General features: G+C 40.7%; 1 protein-coding gene across 4 annotated transcripts in view; it reads right to left on the reverse strand.

Moving 5' to 3' along the window:
* The window catches only part of DCLK1 (doublecortin like kinase 1), a 399,204-nt gene that overhangs the window by 20,580 nt on the left and 357,578 nt on the right, over positions 1 to 21,046 (reverse strand). For 3 of the 4 annotated variants that reach the window (XM_053305405.1, XM_053305404.1, XM_053305408.1), the window contains one exon: positions 19,167 to 19,280. In XM_053305405.1, the coding sequence (XP_053161380.1) occupies positions 19,167 to 19,280 (114 nt within the window). Of the gene's footprint in view, positions 1 to 8,486; positions 8,561 to 19,166; positions 19,281 to 21,046 lie in introns of all 4 variants that reach the window. The other variant, XM_053305407.1, reaches the window with a different exon arrangement.

The raw sequence follows: 21,046 nt of genomic DNA on the forward strand, positions 1-21,046 counted from the left end.
AGGACATGCACTTTTGCCTGTGGGCTCTCCAGAAGCATCTGGTGGCCCACTGTGTAAAACAGGATGCTGGACTAGATAGGCCTGGGACCTGATCCAGCAGGGCTGTTCTTATGTTCTCATTATCCACTAGATGGCACTGGTTCCCATGAGGAGAATCTGTAGTAATTATTGCTTGAAGCCAGTTATGATTTCATTATTAATCAATGGTGGCAGCCAATGCAGTTTTTATTGTCATTTAATGATGGATAGCATAATGGCTTAGTATACATTTGCTTTTCATATTATATTCACTACACCTTAGGCAAGGTCGGTGACCAGGACATAGTGCAAATGACCCACTCTACAAATTTAAAAGTCACTACAAGTCTACTTGTGCTTCTAGTATTCTTGCAAACAAAATCAAATCACTAGAACAATATAATTGGGAACAGGTCAAAATAACATTAAAATCCCGATGTTAAATATATGTTGAAAGCAAGGTTGTTCAAGGCTGGTTAAATGTTGATATAGACTTGCTCAATGAGGTGTGGGAAATACAGTGAGAATGTGAAGCATTAAAAAATTCCTGTCATTTATTTTTCTCAGGAGAATGGTATTTCCCCTTTCCCCCCTCTTTTCTTTTTATTCATGTTTAGCTTTGTTATTGTATCTTATGTCCTGTAAAAAGGACGATTTGGTGTACCAGCACAACATTCTTTCTATGTAGATGTGAACAAATGGGACTGGCAACAAAATGCCTCTGTTCAAAATTCCAGCCAGCCTGGAACAGGAGCCTTGTCACTTCCAGGTCTTGCAGGTGGGATTAAGCTGGTCTTGCAGTAGTGAGCACGAATTGTCCCCTTTGCTAAGCAGGGTTTGCCTTGGATGGGTGACAACATGTAAGAGATTCCCCGTAGGGAATGGGACCATACTCAGTGGAAGAGCATTTGCTTGCATGCAGAAGGTTCCATGTTCATTCCCAGGAATTTCCAGACAGGGCTGAAACGTTGGAGAGCCACTGTCAGTCAGTGTAGAAAATAATGAGCTAGATGGACCTATGGTCTGTCTATAAGGCAGCTTCCTATGTTCCTAGGCAAGGGAAGGATAAACCAGTGCCTTTCCCCCACTTTCTGACTCCCTTGAAGTCTCCTTCTGCTGTGCTATATAGCGCTAGAGTGTTAGGTTCGGAGCTTGCTGCCAGTCCTGGACCTGAACATTTTGGCTATATAATGGTCAACTTCACACAAGCTGTTTCATATCTAGTTCCTGGGAACTTCCACTTCCTTGGGAGCATGCACTCTGGATGTGTGTGGAGTCCAAACCCACCAAAGGCTGGTTCCTGAATTGAACTGCCATTTGCAACATATATTTGAAGTAAGACCAAGAATGTCAGGTGAATGACAGCAGTCCAGCTCAGAACTGGACACTGGTGGGTTTGGACGACACACGTGCCAGGAGTGTGCACTCCGCAAGAACCAGACTCGCAGAGGATCATGTTTAGCCACTCAGTGTGTATGGGAATGTTATGTTCTAGGTAATAAGTTTATGCAAATCGTTTTGAGGTTGAATCGGTTCAACTCAAATCTGGTTGTTTCAAGTGATTCGACCTTGAAACAAATCTGCCCAGGCACCCCTGGCCAAAACAGAACTCAAATCGAATCTCCCCAGATTTGATTTGAATTGACTTGAGATTAAAGTTTCCCTTAGACATTGCCATTTCATCATGTCCCTCGAAGTGGGTAGCGCCTAGGTACTCCAGAGTGGGTATGAGGGTAGGGTGGTATGGTACCAAATACCACCCAAGCTGCAGGACAGTGGGGTACTCAGTTGATTTGTGGGAGATTTTTTATGTATTTTAGATTCTAGGGCATTAACTAACTTTTTCTCATAATGAATCCCTTTGTAGAGATTCTAAAATACATAAAAATTCCATAAAAATCACAAGTACCCCACTGACTTGTGAGTTGGGTTGTAGTTGGCACCCATGGCGCTCTATCTCCCAACCCACTTTCAAGCACCTAGGGGCTACCCATGGGAAATAACAGGGCTGCTTTGAATCCCCATTATTCCCAATGGCAGAAAAATACAAAACACTTAAAACTAAAAAATTCCTAAAAAATCAACCGTTTGCCCAAACACTCTGAAGTTTGGGTGGTAGGCAGCACCCATGGTGCCCTGCCACCCAACCCACCTTGCTGCTCTCTAGCCCATTAAAATCAATTTTTTTGAATCAATTCAAATTTGAATCAAATTCAAATCAAATCTACCCTGATTCGAGGGCAGCAGATTCGAGTTCAAATAGAATCAGGCTTATTCCATTCAAACTCAAACCAAATTGCAAAAATCATTTAGTGCACATCCCTACTAGTGGGTTCACATTGACATGCTTGATCTGGATCTCAGTTTTTAGCTTTTAAACTAACTTTCAATTTGGAACTTTAAAAAAAAACAATTGTAATTTTAATTGTGGTTTTAGCCTGGTCTTTTAACTTGTTTAACTTTTTTTTGTTAACTTTATTAGTCTTATTTTACATTCTATCTATTTTATTAATGTGAGAGGGGTGGGGTATAAATATTTTAAATAAATAAAGATAGATAGATAGATAGATAGATAGATAATGCAAAAAGAAAACTGTTTCCTTTTTTCCCTCCTGAAGCATCCTTATTTAGTGCAGGGAATGCAGGTTTTTTCAAACCCCAAAGCACACACACCCAACCCCAATTCCCCACTCTGGGATGATTCCTATGAGTTTTTAAGGGCTTAAGCAGGCCAATTCTCTCTCCTCCACCACCCTCCATCTTATTTCTTTTCTTTCAGCTGACATCTTCAACTGAAAGAAGGTGTCAACTGCTCTCAAACCTACTCCCTTAACATTTCTTAATGTCCTGGAATTAAAAGGCCCTTTTTGGTTTTTAAAATGTCCTTTTTTAAAAAATGTGCAAACTTATATTCTTCTGCATATTTATAGAATGTCCTGGATATGCAGAAATCACTACTTTATATTTCTGGCAGGCTCATTTCATTTTCAAAGTGATAAGCACTCGACCATCTGAGTTCATTATTAATATATACAATCTGTTAACATGTCAAATTACATGTTCAGAACGATCTCATACTACAATTCTCCTAGGAATGTATGAAGTCAGACTACAGATGGGGGAATATCCTGTTTGAATTCTCTCCCAAATAACAAACAAATGAATGACCTATCTGCTTATTGAAATCAAGTACATAAAGGAGAAGACTTAGGCTAGAATTCTTCTCCCTGGCATGATAGCCTTACATGTGTAAGTATTTTTTGATGTAGCGGAGCATTCAGTCTTGTGATTTCCCCTCCCTGCATATTGAATTGATACGATCCTAGAAAGGTATTTTTAAATGAGCCGTGTCTCTGATGCTCCAATGAACAGTCTTGCATGGATGCTGATGCACATATTTAATGGGAGTGTACAGGGGAGCCACCAGTCCATTCAATATTAGATTTTGGACTGAGTACAGATTGAAGTGAAAGGAGAAACAAATCCAGGCAGAAAACCTATTGCACCCAAAATAGATCATTGACAATGACTGCAAGCTTTCAACACCACATTTGAAAAATTAACTGCCGAACAACTATGTTGTCCTTTTCCATATTAAACAATATTCAGTGTTATGGTGGCATTGGCTGAACAACAACTGTTAACAGTACAGTACTGTAACATTAGCTGTGTCCTGGTAAATCTCAGAAAGGATGTATTTAATGGTCTAGTCTGACCATAGCACCTCTCATGTCTCAGTGGTAAAGCACATTGTTTAACTTGTACTTAAGGCCAATGGGACAATTCTAAGTATCTTCGATTAATGGATCTTGGGTTACAGGGGTGGAAAGACGTTCATCTGACACTGTGGGCAGCTACTGACCATTGGAGCATAATAGACAGGGCTAATGGACCAAAGATCTGACTACATATAAGGCAGCTACATAAGTTTACATGAAAAGGCTACTAAAAATAAAAGTACCAGAGGTGCTTGCTTTGTTCTTTGACCACGGCCTATGTCTAAAGTTAGTGGCAGATGTCAAATTAGAAATCTGGGCCACACCAAACATAGCATTTTCTGATAATTGTGGCTGACCATAATGCAAGGTTTGGCATTCAAGAAAAGCACATAAAATAGGGAAAACCTAAGAATGATCTAGGAATGAAAACAAAGAGAAAATGCACATAGACATACAATGAATATTTGCCTTATATTATTGGCAAGACTTCTTGCCGATTCACATTGCAAACGTTCTGTGTGGAAGACACGCCATGTTACATATGATTCTTTTGACAATTATACCTATATTTTCCCCTTTCCATGTGCATAAACTGAGAAGCCACAATGTCTTCTCTGTGGCATAATGCCCAAAATATGGTCGCACAGATCAGTTGAGTTACGCCCAAAGCACACTCAGCATTGTACACCCAGTGGCTGACACCTGAACCAGCACTGTGTGGGTGTACCAGTGCTGAGTTCCAGACTACCACAGTGCTGTTGCATGAGCGGGGGAAGAGTCAGTTTTTAACAATCTCCCCTTCCCTCTGAAGCCCATTGTGCATAATGTCACATTGCCCTCAGGGACATATGGTATGATGCACAGTGGGAAGATGAGATTGTTGAAAATTTGCTCTTCTGCTGCTTGCACAACAGCACATTGATAGTCTGGAACTCAGCACTGCTACATCCATGCATTGCTAATCCAGATGTCAGCCAGTGTATGTACAATGGTAAACCACCATATGATATGGCCTCCCAATGTATGCACATAATGCATGCACAGAGTGGAAAAGCCAAAATGTAGAATCATGGTGTGCATCGCATGCTACATACAGTTGCATGTTAATTACTTCACAGAAGTCCCTTCCACATGGTAATTTTGTAATGTTTCTAACCAGCCCTTATAGATGGATATATTGCAAGGTCGTGTTTTGATGCATGTTTCCTTCAGATTGTTTACTTCTAACTTTGCTTTCCCTCCTCTCTCTCCCATGTTCACATTGCTGCCATGGTTGATGTAAAAGCAATGTAAAGTAGTATTTATATTTGTGAGAAGAAGGCTTTAGGTTATCATGCATATCTACGGTCACACTGGGTATGCATTTATTATGCATTTGAATGTTATTTCTAAAATGTTTTTCTCCAGAATTAACCAGAACTGAATGTTTAAATCACCGTGTGTTCACATAATGATCCCTCTCCCCAATCTAAATATCTCCATAAAACATAAATTATATGTTAATCAGTAAGATAGTTCCTATCACACTAATTTACCCTCATAAATACTATAATCTACCAAAAATGTACCTCTACTCTTGAATGAGCTTATATTGATGCCTTCTTAAGTTACTCTTTCATTTAATAGACAAATATATTATGCTTAGTAGTACTACAACAGGTGATAAATACAGATAGTGGAAAGCCATGTTGATGGTTTTCAGTGAATGGTATAAGGTTTGGTAATTTGCAGTCTGGGTCTGGTATTTGAATTCACTGGTTGCACTTGCCCTTTGCAAATGTGTACAACAGCAATATGACATTACATGCTGATTAAAAACTTTAAAAATTTCCCAAGCATATTAGTGATATTTTAATATCAAGTTCAAACAGCCTACAACCAGGAAAGAAAGACTTTCCCACACTCCTGAAAAGCACCCACTTTGATGTTCGTTTAAGAAACAACTTCTGAATATATGTATTGGGACAACTGCTATTTGATATATATATACCGTGCGTAGTGGTGTGCATGGAACCGTCTGGCCCGGTTCGGTTCGAGGCCGGACCGGCCTGAACAGAACCGGGCCAGTTCGGTCCGGCCCCCATCGAAGTCCTCCCCTGCTCCGGTTCAGTCCGTGAACTTTATTTATTTATTTTTAATTAAAAGTAATTACCTGTAGTCCCTTCAGGGGGCTTGCTGTTGCCATGGGGGGAGGGGGGTCCGCGAGGGTTCCCTCTCCCCCGCCGGCCTCCCTCATCACCTCTGCGGCCGGGTAAACGTAGTCTTTTTGGCCCTTTCGGGCCTCCGTAAAGGCGAGCGGTGGCCATTTTGGCTGCTGCCACGCATGCACAAATGCCCTCTGCGAGGCCGTAGGTCATGCCAGGCCTCGGAGAGGGCATTTGTGCATGCGCGGTGCCTTTACATAGACCTGAAAGGGCCCAAAAGACTAGATTTACCTGGCTGCGGCGGTGATGAGGATGCTGGCGGGGGGGGGGAGGGAACACTCGTGGACACCCCCCCACCGTGGCTACAGCAAGCCCCCCGATGGGGCTACAGGTAGGTACTTTTAATTTAATTTTTTTTTTAAAAAAAGTTCACAGACCTGCAGGACTGGACCCGCAGTTCGGTTCCAGTCCAGATAGAACCGGAGGTGGTGGGGGGTGTTGGTTCGATCACAAACCCACGAACCCCTGGAACGAACCGTCGGACTGGTTCTGTACATCTCTAATTGTGTGTGGTCGGAACTCGGGAGATGATTTTGATCTTCCTGTTCTGGATAGGGTCACACTTCCCCAGAAGGAACAGGTCCACAGTCTGTGGGTGCTTCTGGACACATACCTCTCCCTGGTGTCCCTGGTTGAGGCAGTGGCCAGAGGTGCCTTTTATCAGATTCGTCTGATATGCCAGCTGCATCCATTTCTTGAGATAAATGACTTCATAAGAGTAGTACATCTGCTGGTCACCTCCAGACTTGATTACTGCAATGCGCACTATGTGGGGATTACTGCAATGTGCTCTATGAGGGGCTGTCATTGTATGTAGTCCGGGAACTGCAGTTGGTCCAGAATGTGACAGCCAGGTTGGTCTCTGGATAATCTTGGAGATCTTAAAAGATCTACACTGGTTGTCGATAAGTTTCCGGGCAAAATACAAGGTCTTGGTTATAATCTATAAAGCCCTAAACAGTTTGGGGCCTAGGTATTTAAGAGAACGTCTTCTTCACAATGAACCACACCGCCCATTAAGATCATCAGAAGAGGTTCATCTGCAGTTGCCACCGGTTGGTCTGGTGGCTACTTGGGGACGGGCCCTTTCCATTGCTGCCCCAAGGCTTTGGAACATGCTCCCTACTGAAACAAGAGCCTCCCCATCTCTTACAACTTTTAAAAAGGCAGTCAAGACACATTTGTTCACCCCGGCTTTTAATTAGATACTGTTTTAATAGTTTGATGATTTTAATAGTTTTATCACTGTTATAAATTCTAAATTGTTGGGTTTTAACATTTTTACTTGTTGTTTTTATTGTTTTGTTGTAAACTGCCCAGAGGCGTTTTGGGCAGTATACAAATATGGCCGGTAAATAAATAAATAAATAAATAAATAAATAAATAAATAAACAAACAAACAAACAAACAAACAAACAAACAAACAAACAAGCTATTTCTTCTGGCATAGCCTGCTACAATCTCATCCATTCATTTCATTTAAATTATATGAATGAAGATATCTACTTTACTGTAAACGCTTGCGATGACTGCTGCCACCCATTATGTTAATGAAGCTAAAATTTGCAAGAAATTTTATGTACAGAATTGAAAGCAGATCCTTTAAAGGAAATGCATTTGACAATTTCCAGGTAAGATCCATTGCATTTTTTAAAAAATAAATAAATCACAAGCAAACCTCATGAACAAATATACTAAATAGCTATCAGAGAAAATTCACAGGAACCTGCAATTGAGTACTGTAAGTAGGGCTTAGCATCCCCCCCCCCCGTAGCAAAATTACACCTCTTTAAAAAACCAAAACTTAAATTACTGTGCTTTCCATTTGAGAAGCAGTCACAATCACAAACCTATCAACAATACACACTGTAGGATAATACTGAAAAGAGAGGGATATCCATGCAATATATTTTTTTTAAAAAAATCTACTGTTGTTTTTTTTAAGGGAAACAAAAATGTGCATACTTTTAAAACACAAGCTTACCAGCACACATACAATGCATTATATTTCACTGAACTGGGGAAAAGCTTCTAAGTACTATGTTATGCCAATGCATTGTTCAATCTATAAAGTAAGGGTTGTGTTTAGGGGAGGGAATTTAAAATGACAGTATATAATTCCACATCTCATCCAGAAAAGAAATATTTATGTTTGTACATAGGTACCAATATCCTGTTGCTATTTCATGCGTCTAAAACAGAAAAGAACAGGATAGTAGTTGCCTTAAAACCATAAAGGTAAAAGAAAAATTGCTTGAGCGTTGCCATTTTATTTTTCTGTATACACTGTCCTTTTAACTATAGGGATAAATTGATACTGAGCATGTGCAATGAAGAAAAAGCTTGCAATGTCAGTGTGAATAATGGGTGAAGAAAAGGAATGAGGGGGTGTGGCATCTCAAGATTAAAATGAAACTGATAAAGCAGCATATGAACTGGATAACAAATCAAAAAAACATGTTTATTCACTGAAGGAACTGGTTAATGGAGACTGCCAGCACGTTGCCATGGAAACACTGACTGTTGGAGCTGTACCATCTCATACCTTATCCAATACATTCCTGGTTGTTGGTAGTAGTCCAAAGACCCTGATCTCTTGATGGTAAACCCGTGGTCCAGCTGAGCAGAGAGAAACGGGGCAACTCAGTGGATCGACATTATGCTAGAGAATTAAGACCTCCAGACCAAAACTCTTCCTTATTTTGTGCATATTTATTGTCAGTTTCACAAAGTTGTCTAACATCCTTAAAGAAAGAAAAAAAATCTATGCACTGGAATTGGGAAAACAAGAAAACAAACAAATAATAAAAAGAAAACTAGCCCTAAGTCTCTCTTACTTAGTTAGAATCCCGTTTATTTTAAGCTGAAATACAGGTTACTCGCTGCAGTATGCATTAATTTCAACGTCTGACAAATAGTTTGTAAAGAAACGAAAGATATTTCCCCTCTTTTTTCTTTTAATAATAAAGGGAGTGGTTAAATGATGTAGGGTTGTTTTTAAAAAATAAAATAAACTGTAGCCATTGCTAGCACCAGAATAGACCAGACTAGCTACACAATGATTAAGTTATGCTTCTTTATAACCATGGAAATGTGCAAAGATGAAAAGAAGAATCACATTTTGACATTTCCATCAGTCTTAGTAATTCAGGCTTGCGGTTTAAAACCATATTTAATCTTGAAGACATGGACTACTTAGGAGTCACAGATAACTTGTGTATTGCTTCACCGTACACTTCAAGCAAAAAATAAATGAGTACAAGGTTGCATTTTTAAAATCTCTACTATTTTGTACCAAAATTCAAACCATAATTTTAAATTCATTTAGTTTGTGGGGGGGGATGAATCTTGACACATATGCAACTCAATAAGAAGCGCATATTCCATTTGATTTTGCAATTGCAGTGAAACTGGGATAGCAACAAAAGGCTGTGGTGTTTTTTTAACCTTTCCACAATGTATTGATGTGTGGCTGGGGCACCACTTAACAGGTAATTAAATGCTATTTTAGTGCAGAAAGTCCTTTAGAGAGAAACAGAGCAACAGAGAGAGACAGAGAGAGAAAGGCACACTGTGCAGTTTAATACTGGAGAATGCTGTAACATTTTCATGTACATCTATAAAAGGAAAAAGGCTAGTTTTGGTTTGCATCTTTAGAAGTATGGTGCAGTAACATAATGCTGAAAGTTTACAATTTTAATTCAGAGTCTGTTACATACAGATACCTGCTATTTACTTATTGCATCTCACATCTCAAGCCAGAAAGTGGAGATGTAAAAATTAAAAAAAAGTAAAGTAAAATCTGGCATTTATTTTGTTTCACCAATCCATGTTTCGTCTTATTCCAAATATTTTAAACATCCTGAATTATTGAACACTTCCTGTTGAAAATATGCAGCGGTTCTATTTTCTTTAGTACCCAGGTAGACTGATCTGCTATTGCCATCTACTGGCATACTTAGGTAATTCACTTGCAATACCCAACAACCAACCTTCCAAAGGATTTCAAACCAAAATATTACATTATTATTTGAATTTTAATTAATCTTGGGCAGAAGAATTTGACCTTAGATCTCTTTCTCTCTGTCCTACACACACACACACACACACACACACACACACACACACACACACACACACACCCCCGTCTGTTTGCCAAAGTCAACATACTTGAAACAATAAAGGCTACAGAGACAGATTACAAATGATATCTAAATGAAAGTTAAAAAACAAAACAGAAATGAGAAGTGACATCTAAACTCAGCTCATAATCAGTGGTGCGATTCACAAACCACTTAAGGCTCATCCAGAGGAGTTCACATATGCTTGTTAGATGCTTTCCCCCACCCATCATTTCCCCCCTCTTAACTGTACTAATGTAGGGTATCTGCATAGAGAAATGTAGGGTCTTATTCAATACAGTAAACACCCCAAATTATTTTGATCATTCAACATTTCCTGTTGAACTAGCAGTGAATAATTGTTATAGAGGCATATTCTGCTGACATTTCTGCAGTTACACAGGCACTTTTTTGGAAGTCCTGAGATAACAGGACTATGTATTGCCTCAAACCAATAATTGGGTCGGAAGTGATACAAGCCCTGTAGAAGCATTTTTCACTGGAAATTATTCAAATGAAAAATGCCACTGATATCAGTACACTATTTGATACCAGACTGCATCGTATTGCTTTAATGTTGAATAGGATCAGAGGGTGGGGCGGGGCCCAGCCGCTGCATAAGTTTTGCAAATTACCACCTTTCCTTCCTGGTCTCACCCATAATGCATTAGGAAAGGATGCGATGCAATGACACGTTATTTTTCAGGTGCATTACTGGGGTGGGAAATAGGCATGCCCTGTAACTATAGGGTACAGCTGATCCCCCACCCCCCGTAATGCACCCGGAAAAGGGCACAATGTCATGCTGTTGCATCCTTTCCTGCTGCATTACAGGACAAGGCCAGAAAAGGAAGATAGCAATTCAAAATGCTGTGGCTGCCCAGCTTGTTTCTTCAAGGGAAACAGTTCTTCAGCAAAGGTAAGCCTCTGCCCAGATCAATGCATTGAACCGATACATCAGTATCAGTTCACTGGGATCCGGCCCACCCCGGGGATCAAGTGCATGATTCTATCATTACTGGGATCAAGTTGATCATGATCATGATTATTATTATTATTACATTTATATCCGCTCTTCCTCCAAGGAGCCTGGAGCAGTGTACTATATACTTAAGTTTCTCTTTCACAACAGCCCTGTGAAGTAGGCTAGGCTGAGAGAGAAGTGACTGGCCCAGAGTCACCCAGCTAGTATCATGGCTGAATGGGGATTTGAACTCTGGTCTCCCCGGTCCTAGTCCAGCACTCTAACCACTACACCACGCTGGCTCACGCATGGACTGTGACCATGCACAGTCCTATGAGAGAACAGAATATATCTGCAGCACATCACTTTCCACGCGATAGTCTACCTGGAATTGTGCTGGAAGGGACTGTGAGGTGACTGACTTGCATGGACGAACTAGCTCAAGCACTTTGACTAACATCTTAGGATCCATCACTTTAGGATGAACTTAGTGCTAGGATGAACTTGCATAAATAGAAGGAAGCTGGCACAAGTAAATTTGTCCATCTGTTCTCCCTACTGCAGCCCCCCGTGCCTCAAGAGAGGTCATTCTCGAAGATCAGGTGACCTTCCTAGGACATCAGGTGTTGGTTGGCACACAAGGGATTACAGGTGGAGGAGAGGATAGGTCATATCAGGTGGAGGCACTTTGCATATGTGGAACTCCTGTTTGTGCAAGGTGCTTTCTCCCTCTGCCCAGTTTGGGCCTATTGTTCTTTTACCTGCATCCCTCCATGCCCCATTTCACAGGATTCTGGAGATTCCACCCCGACTTCACCAGTAGCCTTTCAATGGGTGCACGGGACTGAAGTAGAAAGGAGGGCAGGGAATCTTATTTGTGTCATCTTCTTTCCAATTGTGTAACTTAGGGGTCGGTCTATTCTCCTGAAAACTCATTGCTTTAAATGAAACAAAGGCTGCAAGCTTTAACTGATAAAGAAACTAAAATTTATTTGGTTGCTTAGTTGGTATGATTAATCTTTAGTTGCTGTATCAGCGAGGGCCCATTTTAATTAGCAAGGCTCCATGTTAATGGCACATTTGCTCATTTTCAGGCCATTTTGGTTCTGGTAATGGGAAACAGCAAAGTAATATTGAATGACCTTTCCTGCTAAGAATGAGTGGTAATTCTTTAATATCACATTGTATGCTATCTTATTTCAGTACAGGTCGGGAATCCTTTATCCGGACTCCTGAAATCCGAAAAGCTCCGAAATCCAGACACCATGCCGAGAGGGGCGGGAGGAATGCTTGTAGCGTCAACCTCTCTCTCACACATAAAAAACCCCTCAGCCCCTAGACCAATCCCAGCCCCAACTCAGCAGCTAACAGAGTATATACAGTACTGTATAACAAAGCAGCAAAAAGCCTGCAACTCACAGAGAGAACATTACAGCGGCTCTGTAATCGGCTGGGAAGCATTGGGCTTGTTAGCTCCCCTTTTAGTTCTTCTTCCCCTCAGGCTTTGCTATCTGCCTTTTGTTTACTGCCTCTCGAGCACTGCCATTCACACGCTTCTCAAGCCGGTCTGAGAGAGTGGAAGGAGGGAAGGCAGGAAGGAGCTTGGTGGGAAGGCGTGAAGGAACTTCAGGGTTTGTTGAGACCCTCAAAAAACCCCTTTTTAAAAAAAACCAGTAGCGTTTCATGCCCAAGATATCTCATTTATGAAAATATTCCGAAATCCGGAAAAATCCGAAATCAGGAACACCTCTGGTTCCAAGCAGTCTGGATAAAGGATTCTCGGCCAGTATCTCAAAAAGGCATCTATAATAATTTTTTTGAAATAAAACATAGATTTCTATAAATGTAATGAAATAATCAGTTGAAAAGTATAAGATTAATCTACTTAAAATATTTAATTGTCTGACAGCTGCAGTTAAAACTCATTAAGCCTGCAGCCAATGCCTACTTACCTGGAAATAACATTTACTCAAAGTACTGAGGGTGTTTCACATATTCGTGCATTTAAGACTAGAGGGTCACAGCCTCAAAACTTGCTCCTTAACACGTTTGCTCTGATCTAGTGGCTCCAGGAGACAGACAGTTTTGCATACAGAGGCTGCCCATTCACTTCATGCTTTGTACAGCATGGGACTATGTTTGAAGTGTTCTCTGAGGAAGGCTCAAGCCCATTTTATGCAGACTCGTGTTTGGATACATCAGTCTTTCAAAAACCACTGGGACTACCACTAGAGTAGTGATATTGGCAGTGGCCCACGGCTAGTTTTTTAGCGACTCCTGCTGCTACTAGCCTCCACTCACCCACTTGCCTGCTGCCCTGGCCCCCACTCAGCCGTGGACTCACCACTGCCCTGCCTATTGTGATCGAATGATGTCACCACCTGGCACATGTGCTGCTGTACATCAGGCAGGCAGTGCCTGGCTCACCCTAACCTGGCCCCACTGAGTGGCCTTGGTGTTCTGCACACAGCTGCCCAATGGAATTACTGCCCCTGCTATAACCAGTAACTCATGTATCTTTGCCCTATTGCTCTTTCCAGTGAGCTACCACATGGGGGTGCAGACAGAAAGCTTCCCTGAGTTGTGACGTCAGACTTTGCCTATTAAGGCACCCCATTAGCTTCTCCTGCCCTGCAAGGACTCTGAAGAGTTTTCAGGTCAGGCTGGGAATTTGCCTGGTCTTTGCAGTCTCCATTTTGCTTTCCAAGCTGCTAAATCTATTTCTTGCCTCCTGACTCCTCACCCTGTGGCTACCTAAGGCCCATGTGCCATGGTGTCTGTCTGTCATGGCCCTTACTGCAGAATGCACTTCTGTTGAAGCCCATGAAGCCTATTCAAGTAATCTATTTCAGGGGTGAGTCCACTTAAATGCAGATAATGCTAGTCAATGAAGTTTGTGGCTCATGCTCTGGAGATAGTTTAGCCTTTTCTTGTAGCTGCTGTCAAAATGTCATGTACCATTTTGTTAAATGGTATTTTCAGAAACACATCTGAATAACCTATTCCCTCAAACTTTTGCTTTGTTCTAGTTCAGGGTTTAAAGCCAGGGAGGGCCTGAGCCCTCCCAAAGATTTGAAGGGAGGCTTAGTGGTGCAGTGGGGAAATGTTTGAATAGCAAGCAGAAGGTTGCCGGTTCAAATCCCCGCTGGCACTATATCGGGCAGCAGCGATATAGGAAGATGCTGAAAGGCATCATCTCATACTGCGTGGGAGGAGGCAATGGTAAACCCTTCCTGTATTCTACCAAAGAAAACCCCAGGGCTCTGTGGGCGCCAGAAGTCAAAATCGACTTGACGGTACACTTTACCTTTACAGGTACATTAGGAAATACATCCAGGCAGGGTTTACTCTGCTTCTCACAGAACCCTCACCTCTATTTAGGAAATTACTGAATCAGCCTGAAAGCACAGTGGAACAGGTACACATTTTTCATCATACGTTTGTCTCTCCCTTCCCACTTCATGGTTCCTGTGAGCCTGAGGCTGTAATTTGCTACCACAGCCAAACCAGGGCTCTCAAAAAACTAAAGCAAATGCTATCACTAGTCTTCTCTTTTACCTGCTTAAAAACAACAGGAACAACATTGTGAACACACCTGAAGTTACACCGTTAGCAGTCACAACACAGACATAAATTGAACTATGCTTGACTAACATACTGAATTAATTGTGCATTTTTGAAGAGGGGCCTGTTTGTTTTTATTAATTTCTGAACATTAAAGTGGCATTTGTCAAATCTGTGGAGAAATGCCATTTTACTATAAGGCTTCCAAGACATCTGTGTTCAGTTAAGACATAATTACCAGCTCTCTTTTTTAGTGACTGGAGACACTACAAGGCAACAGTCAAGCCAGTAGTTTGAAACACTCAAAGAAAACAGTGACAAATTGATAGAAAGTCTATTTATAGACTTGAAGCAATTATGTGTATTTTTAAAGCATTTTTCAGGATTTGGAGTGTAAACAATGTAGAGAAGAAAGCAGCATTCACTGATTCAGCCTCTCTGTGAATCTAAGGAGTATGTATTTTCCTTACATAGGTATATCACATATAAATAAAGATTAGTGGGGTAATTGATTGCAGTTGTCTTATCTAAAATTCATGCTTTCCCCAAATCTACTGGTATATGTGTTTCAGGAATCCACAGCCATTTCTAGATTCCCAATGTGTGTACCCACAGTGCAATACAATGGGTGTGCAATCATCAAAGATGACAATGTACATGTAGAACTACCTGCTATTTTGTGTAGCAATTTCTTCACATGTCTTCTATACCCAAAATTTTTGATGCTCAAGAACCCTGAAATGCACACGAGTTCTTGTTCCCCTGAGCCTCCACCCTCAAGGTTTAGCATTCATTTCAATGGAGGAGATAAGTCTGCATATCAATAAATGAGTGTGAAAAACTTACATCTCTTGGAGGGAATAGATAAGACTTAATGGGCAGGGAGACACAACAAAGTTGCAACACAGCTCTGAACTCGCTCCTATTGCTGTGACCCAAAGCCCTGCACATATGGATTTCCCACTGGGAAATCCATGAGCACACACCATCCCTTCCCTTGACAAAATGGATGGTGGTAGGGCATTAATTAAGAACATAAGATACCTGCTAGACCATGTCAGGGTCCAAAGACTTTAGCAACACTGGCTGGCAAGATGCTTCCAGGAAGCAAACAGGACATGAAAGCACAAGTCCTTATGCATTACTTTCACCAAAGCAACTCTTATTCAGAGGCTTATTGAGTTTGAACATAGCTATTAACAGACTTATTCCATGAATTTGCCAAACCCCTTTCAAAGCCATCTGAGCACCTCTCTTAATGCCATCTTGTATATGCGGTGTTCCATATATTACAGCCTATCCCTATTGCAGCCTGTCCCAAATTTGGAAGCAAAATACAATATATTAGCTAATGCGTTTAGCCAAATTAAGCTTATCTTTGCTTAAAGCTCACACACACAATCACACTTCTAACACTTAAATACACACAAACTCATCAACATTTGTATTCTGCATCCAGGATCCACTCAGACATAGCCCTAACCAGTGTTCCCTGTAACAGGGATTCCCAGATGTTGTTGATGATGATGCCCATAATCCCCAGTCAAAGGCCATTGCTGCTGGGGATTATGGAAGCTGTAGTCAACAACACCTGGGAATCCTTGTTACAGGGAACACTGGCCCCAACCCCACACCATTTTAATTAAAAAAGGAACAGTTATGCCCCATTAACATCTTAACACTATACCATGGCATTTAAAGAATATTTACATTTAAAATTTAATCACAACACTCTCTTGAGCTTTAAATCAATCATATTTGAACTGTTATTTTAATTGTAATAATTCACCTTGCTAAATCTACACTGAATTGGTTTTGAAATGCAGGCAGTAATTCTTTGTTGCTATTGAAATTCTGCACTACATTGCATAATACAGAGTTGACTAAAATACGAATTTATTAGTATTCACTCAAACTTTATTTCAGTCTCTGACCAGCAAAATTTATTAGCATTATCTAGCCTTTTAGGACATTCAAAAACGCATTATAGAAATGTGTTTATGTTTTAAACGTACTAGTTGAAGCTTGAGCTCAAACACATAAGAAATCAAATCGTTAAGTGCAACAGTAGAGAGATACATGAAAAGCTCCAGTACCAAACAGCCAGGGTGCCAATACTCAGTGGATTTCAAAAATGCTATACCCAATACAAACATCTGCTTTTTAAAATTTCTACGTCTTTGGTTTTTCAGCGAGAAGCTGCACTGCAATGCCTTTTCTCTATGAAAACATTAAAATGACTAAAAGCAATTTCTAGCGCAACTGGTGAAAACTAAACAAAAAGAAGAAAAGAAAAGAAATAAATAGAATAAAGGAGGCAAAGAATGGGTGCAAAGCATTCTGAAGAGCTTTCCAGAGCTATGAAATCCCTGGATAGAGGACCTGAGCAGTACTTCTCATGGACAAGCGTGCTGGCAGTCCAATTGAAAAGATTTTCAGCTGGGCAGTTGAAAACATACCTGGCATTTCATATGAAGAATGCGGACAATGGGATGTTTTAGTTGTGGGAGAGCTACTATAGCTTTTGTTGCTCAAAAATGAAAACAAAAACAATGCTGACCATACGTTAGCCAATGACATAAAAAAGACCAAACCTAAGGAAAGCATGAGGGAAAGATTAGCTGCCATGTGGAGGTAAGGGCTTATTTATTTGATCTTAAAAGCTAAAGAAATAAAGAATGAGAGTGGGGGGGAGGCATAAGCTTGAAATGGGAAACCCTTGCAATACTGAATAACTCTGGAGTAAGTATCCCTTGCTGCTGCAAACAGACAGATTGTGCCACTGGAGCTGAAGTTACTTCATGCTGCTGACTCCATCACTGAAAGGGCTGAACTAAGAAGCATGAAAAGTGAGAGAACTATACAAAAAGGGCACTTTAGCATTCACACCACCTGCAATTTATCAAAGCTGGGAACAAACACAGATTAATCTGATATGTTAATGTTTATGTTCAACACATCATTCTGATGGCTTTCTCTGGAGCCTGGAAAATACACGCATTTGTGAAAGAAAGCTTAAACGACAGGCAGACATAAAGAATGAAAATGTGTGCTTTGCTAAATAAGTGGGCACTCAATGGTATTAGTAGAAACTCAGTATCTTCTGTATGTGAGTGTGAGGAATGGACAAATGTGAATCCTTTTACTATAGATAGATCTTATATGTTTATGGTCATCTTGCTGGCAAGAGTGGAAGCAGGGAGAATGGAGACTGGCACATTTCCATCTGAACTATACCATACTGTATGTGCAATTGCGCGGCTTGTCCCAAAATCACCAACAAGGTGTGCTGCAACATGCTTGAAGGTTTGTATGGCAATCTCTTTAAATTTTGAGTCAGTTTAATTCCCGTCTGAAGGGAATCACTTAGCCAAATTGTGCACACAAGAGTGAGATGCAAACTGTATAAAATCTACATGCATGCAGTATATCTTAGAACAGAACATGCAAGATTATTTTTCCAAGGATGGCAAGCCATCACAAATCTCTCTGGTGTCCTTAAACAAGGGGAACTCATGATATGTTTTACTATATAATTAGTGATTCTACCAGGCTGTGATCTAAACTAAGGCAAAGTCATAACCATCTCCAACATAGTCACTGGTGGACAAACCATGTATTCACATCCAGATTAATGCTGTGCTAGTGCAATGAACAAAGATGCACACATGCAAGAAAGTTATGTAGCTGCGCGGATGCTCAAAGTCGCACAATCTCTTGCATGCTCAGTCCACTTACAAAGGCACTGCATCAGGATAGTGGAGAGCTTTGCATCATGCCTTCAATATATATGGACTGAGGAAGAGGTTTCACAGCAGGAAGCAGGTCACACCTTGCACCAGAACACACTGTTGCACCTGTGCAATACTAGTCTGGAGTGCAAGTTCCCAAAGTAGAGGAACTAGCTAGTGCAACATCTTTGCACTAGCACATGTTTGTACTTGCACAGGATTAGTCTGGTTGTCAGCCAGTACTTTTAGTAGAGCTGGTTGTGCATTGCTAATCACACACACAAAATATTGCATGGATTAGCTTTCTTCAGGCCACAGCTAGCAGGTGTCTTGGAATCCTTGCAGGTGGCATGCAGGCAGTCAATTCACGCAGCATTCTAGAACTAGAAAATGCAAGCACTTGTCATCATGCCAGAGGTGGCCATGGTTCTTAGTAGTTTTAGTGTTCATTTTTAAGCATTCCCAGTTCTAATCGGGGGTCTGTCTTTCTGCTACAGGGCAGCACTATTAAGGCGCTATCTATGAAATGCTTCTTGTAGCAGTAAAATAATCACAAGCCTAAGTGTCACATGAGTGAGTATATTTTGGATTTAATCCATTAAAAGATTGATTTTCCAGTACGATAATGCGACTGAGCATTCTGCCTCAAACCCTAGAAGGCTGATGATGGGTCTTTCAGGATGAAGCAATTGAAAAAGCACAGTGATGGGATAATAGAAGATCCGTGTTATGTTGCATGGAAGCTGAATCTATCTGTTGAGTATTGGGTGGCACCTCCTTGACACAAATTATCATTGTACAGACACAGGAAAAGAACATTTAAGCAGTGTATTGCAGATGCTTACTGCTATAACAGAAACTCCAGCAGCTGTGCTGTTGGGCTTAGGGCCTGTGTTGAAATGCTTTTTTATCTTTCCAGCTACAGACAGCTGATGTTCATTCTCTGGAAGGCCATCATCCTGCAAAGCAAAAACAAACAATTATAAATTATAACAAGCCATTTTTACAAAGGCTGAAGAATTCTAGATATACCCTTCCAGACACTATGCAATGTTTAATAAGATGTTTAAAATGAAATATATTCTAATTCCCTCCCCCCCCAAATAAATTGTTTTGTGCATCTGCAACTTATAGGTAATTGATGAGGCTTCTGTTATCATGAATTGGTGTGCTGTTTCTAAGAGGAACTCCATCTGAAGTAACCAAAATACTAACATAGCTATATTGCTATTTTAGTTGTGCATATTTGTTTTAGCTTCTTCTGTATGAGTGAAGCCAATACTGATGAAACTGAACAGTCTGCATTCAGCCACTTTTTGGATACTTTCCTACTTATGCATTATTTTAATGGGTACCAGCCTACTTATTGATAATTTCTATATAGCATTAAAATAGTCCTGGAGAACCCTAACACAAGGAGCTGGTTCCGACAACATCTCCCCGCCCCCTCAGTTAAAAGGGGGATATGTAAAAAGTGTGCCCATTTGCAGACATCCCAATGCCCTCCTGGTACGTTTCTTTATTGCATGGGGGGAAATTCATCAAGACCCATGGTTGTGCATAGAACAGCTGTTCAGACAAATGACATGTTAATTTGGGAACACACCAGGAGGGCAATGGATGACTGCAAAGATGTCACTATGAGCGTGGTTTCAGAACATTGCCCCTTTTAAATATTGTGAGTGGGAATGTATCACTGAAAGCAGCCTATGGATGATTTCATGGGTTATGTATTTGACCTTTACCTGAATAAGTGTACTTTACTAGTCTAGTGTCAAATATACCCCAGATATGTTATAGGAAAAACAACCTGGGTGGGTTCCCTTGAGCATGACTCCAGTTCAAAGTAAGGTGGGGGTAAAAGTAAAGTGTACTGTCGAGTCAGTGTTGACTCCTGGCGACCACAGAGCCCTGTGGTTGTCTTTGGGGGGTGGGGGAAGCCCTTCAAATCTCCCTTAGGCAGTAGAGGAATAAAGCACCAGAAAAATAAAGGGGTCAATACTAATGCTAACTGGATAGAGAAGCAGGGGAGAGCAACTATTCCTATTCAACTTAGCATAGTATCTCCCCCAGGGCATATATTGCTGGTGTTTCCCATGTGTTTCTTTTTAGATTGAAGGCTTCTTTGGAACAAGACATGATCTTCCTGTTCTTGTCGCCATATAAACAACTTTAAGAACTTTTTTTTGTTGAGAAGCTCGCTCTTGCACTCTTTCTCTTTCTTTCTTTCTTTCTCTCTCTCTCTCTCTCTCTCTCTCTCTCTCTCTCTCTCTCTCTCTCTTTCTCTCTCTCACACTCACACACACACACACACACACACACACACACACACACACACACACATATATATAGAGAGAGAGACTCACCTGTATTTCATTTTGATAAAAAAGAAATACAGGTGATTGTCAATTTGAGTTTCACATTCCTTGCAATTGGGTAAAAGGAACTTCAAAAAACACCCTCAGAGTATGTATTGCAGTTTTCAAAAAAATCACAAAGGGCTGGGGGCATACAATAACACAAGGCAATTGGCCTCATTAAGTTTGATGAATACATGATGTATGGAGTTGTAGAAGATTGAAATCAAAGGTTTATTATTATTATTCTACTTCTCAAAGCCAATCTGATCCCACTATTCAGGCGAGGATTTTAATAATCGTAATACAAGATGAATTGGGTAATGACTGAGGTTGTTAGAATCACTCTGGATTTTATCCAGCAAATA

The sequence above is a fragment of the Hemicordylus capensis genome, chromosome 3 (assembly GCF_027244095.1).
Source record: "Hemicordylus capensis ecotype Gifberg chromosome 3, rHemCap1.1.pri, whole genome shotgun sequence".
NCBI classification, from domain to species: Eukaryota; Metazoa; Chordata; class Lepidosauria; order Squamata; family Cordylidae; genus Hemicordylus; species Hemicordylus capensis.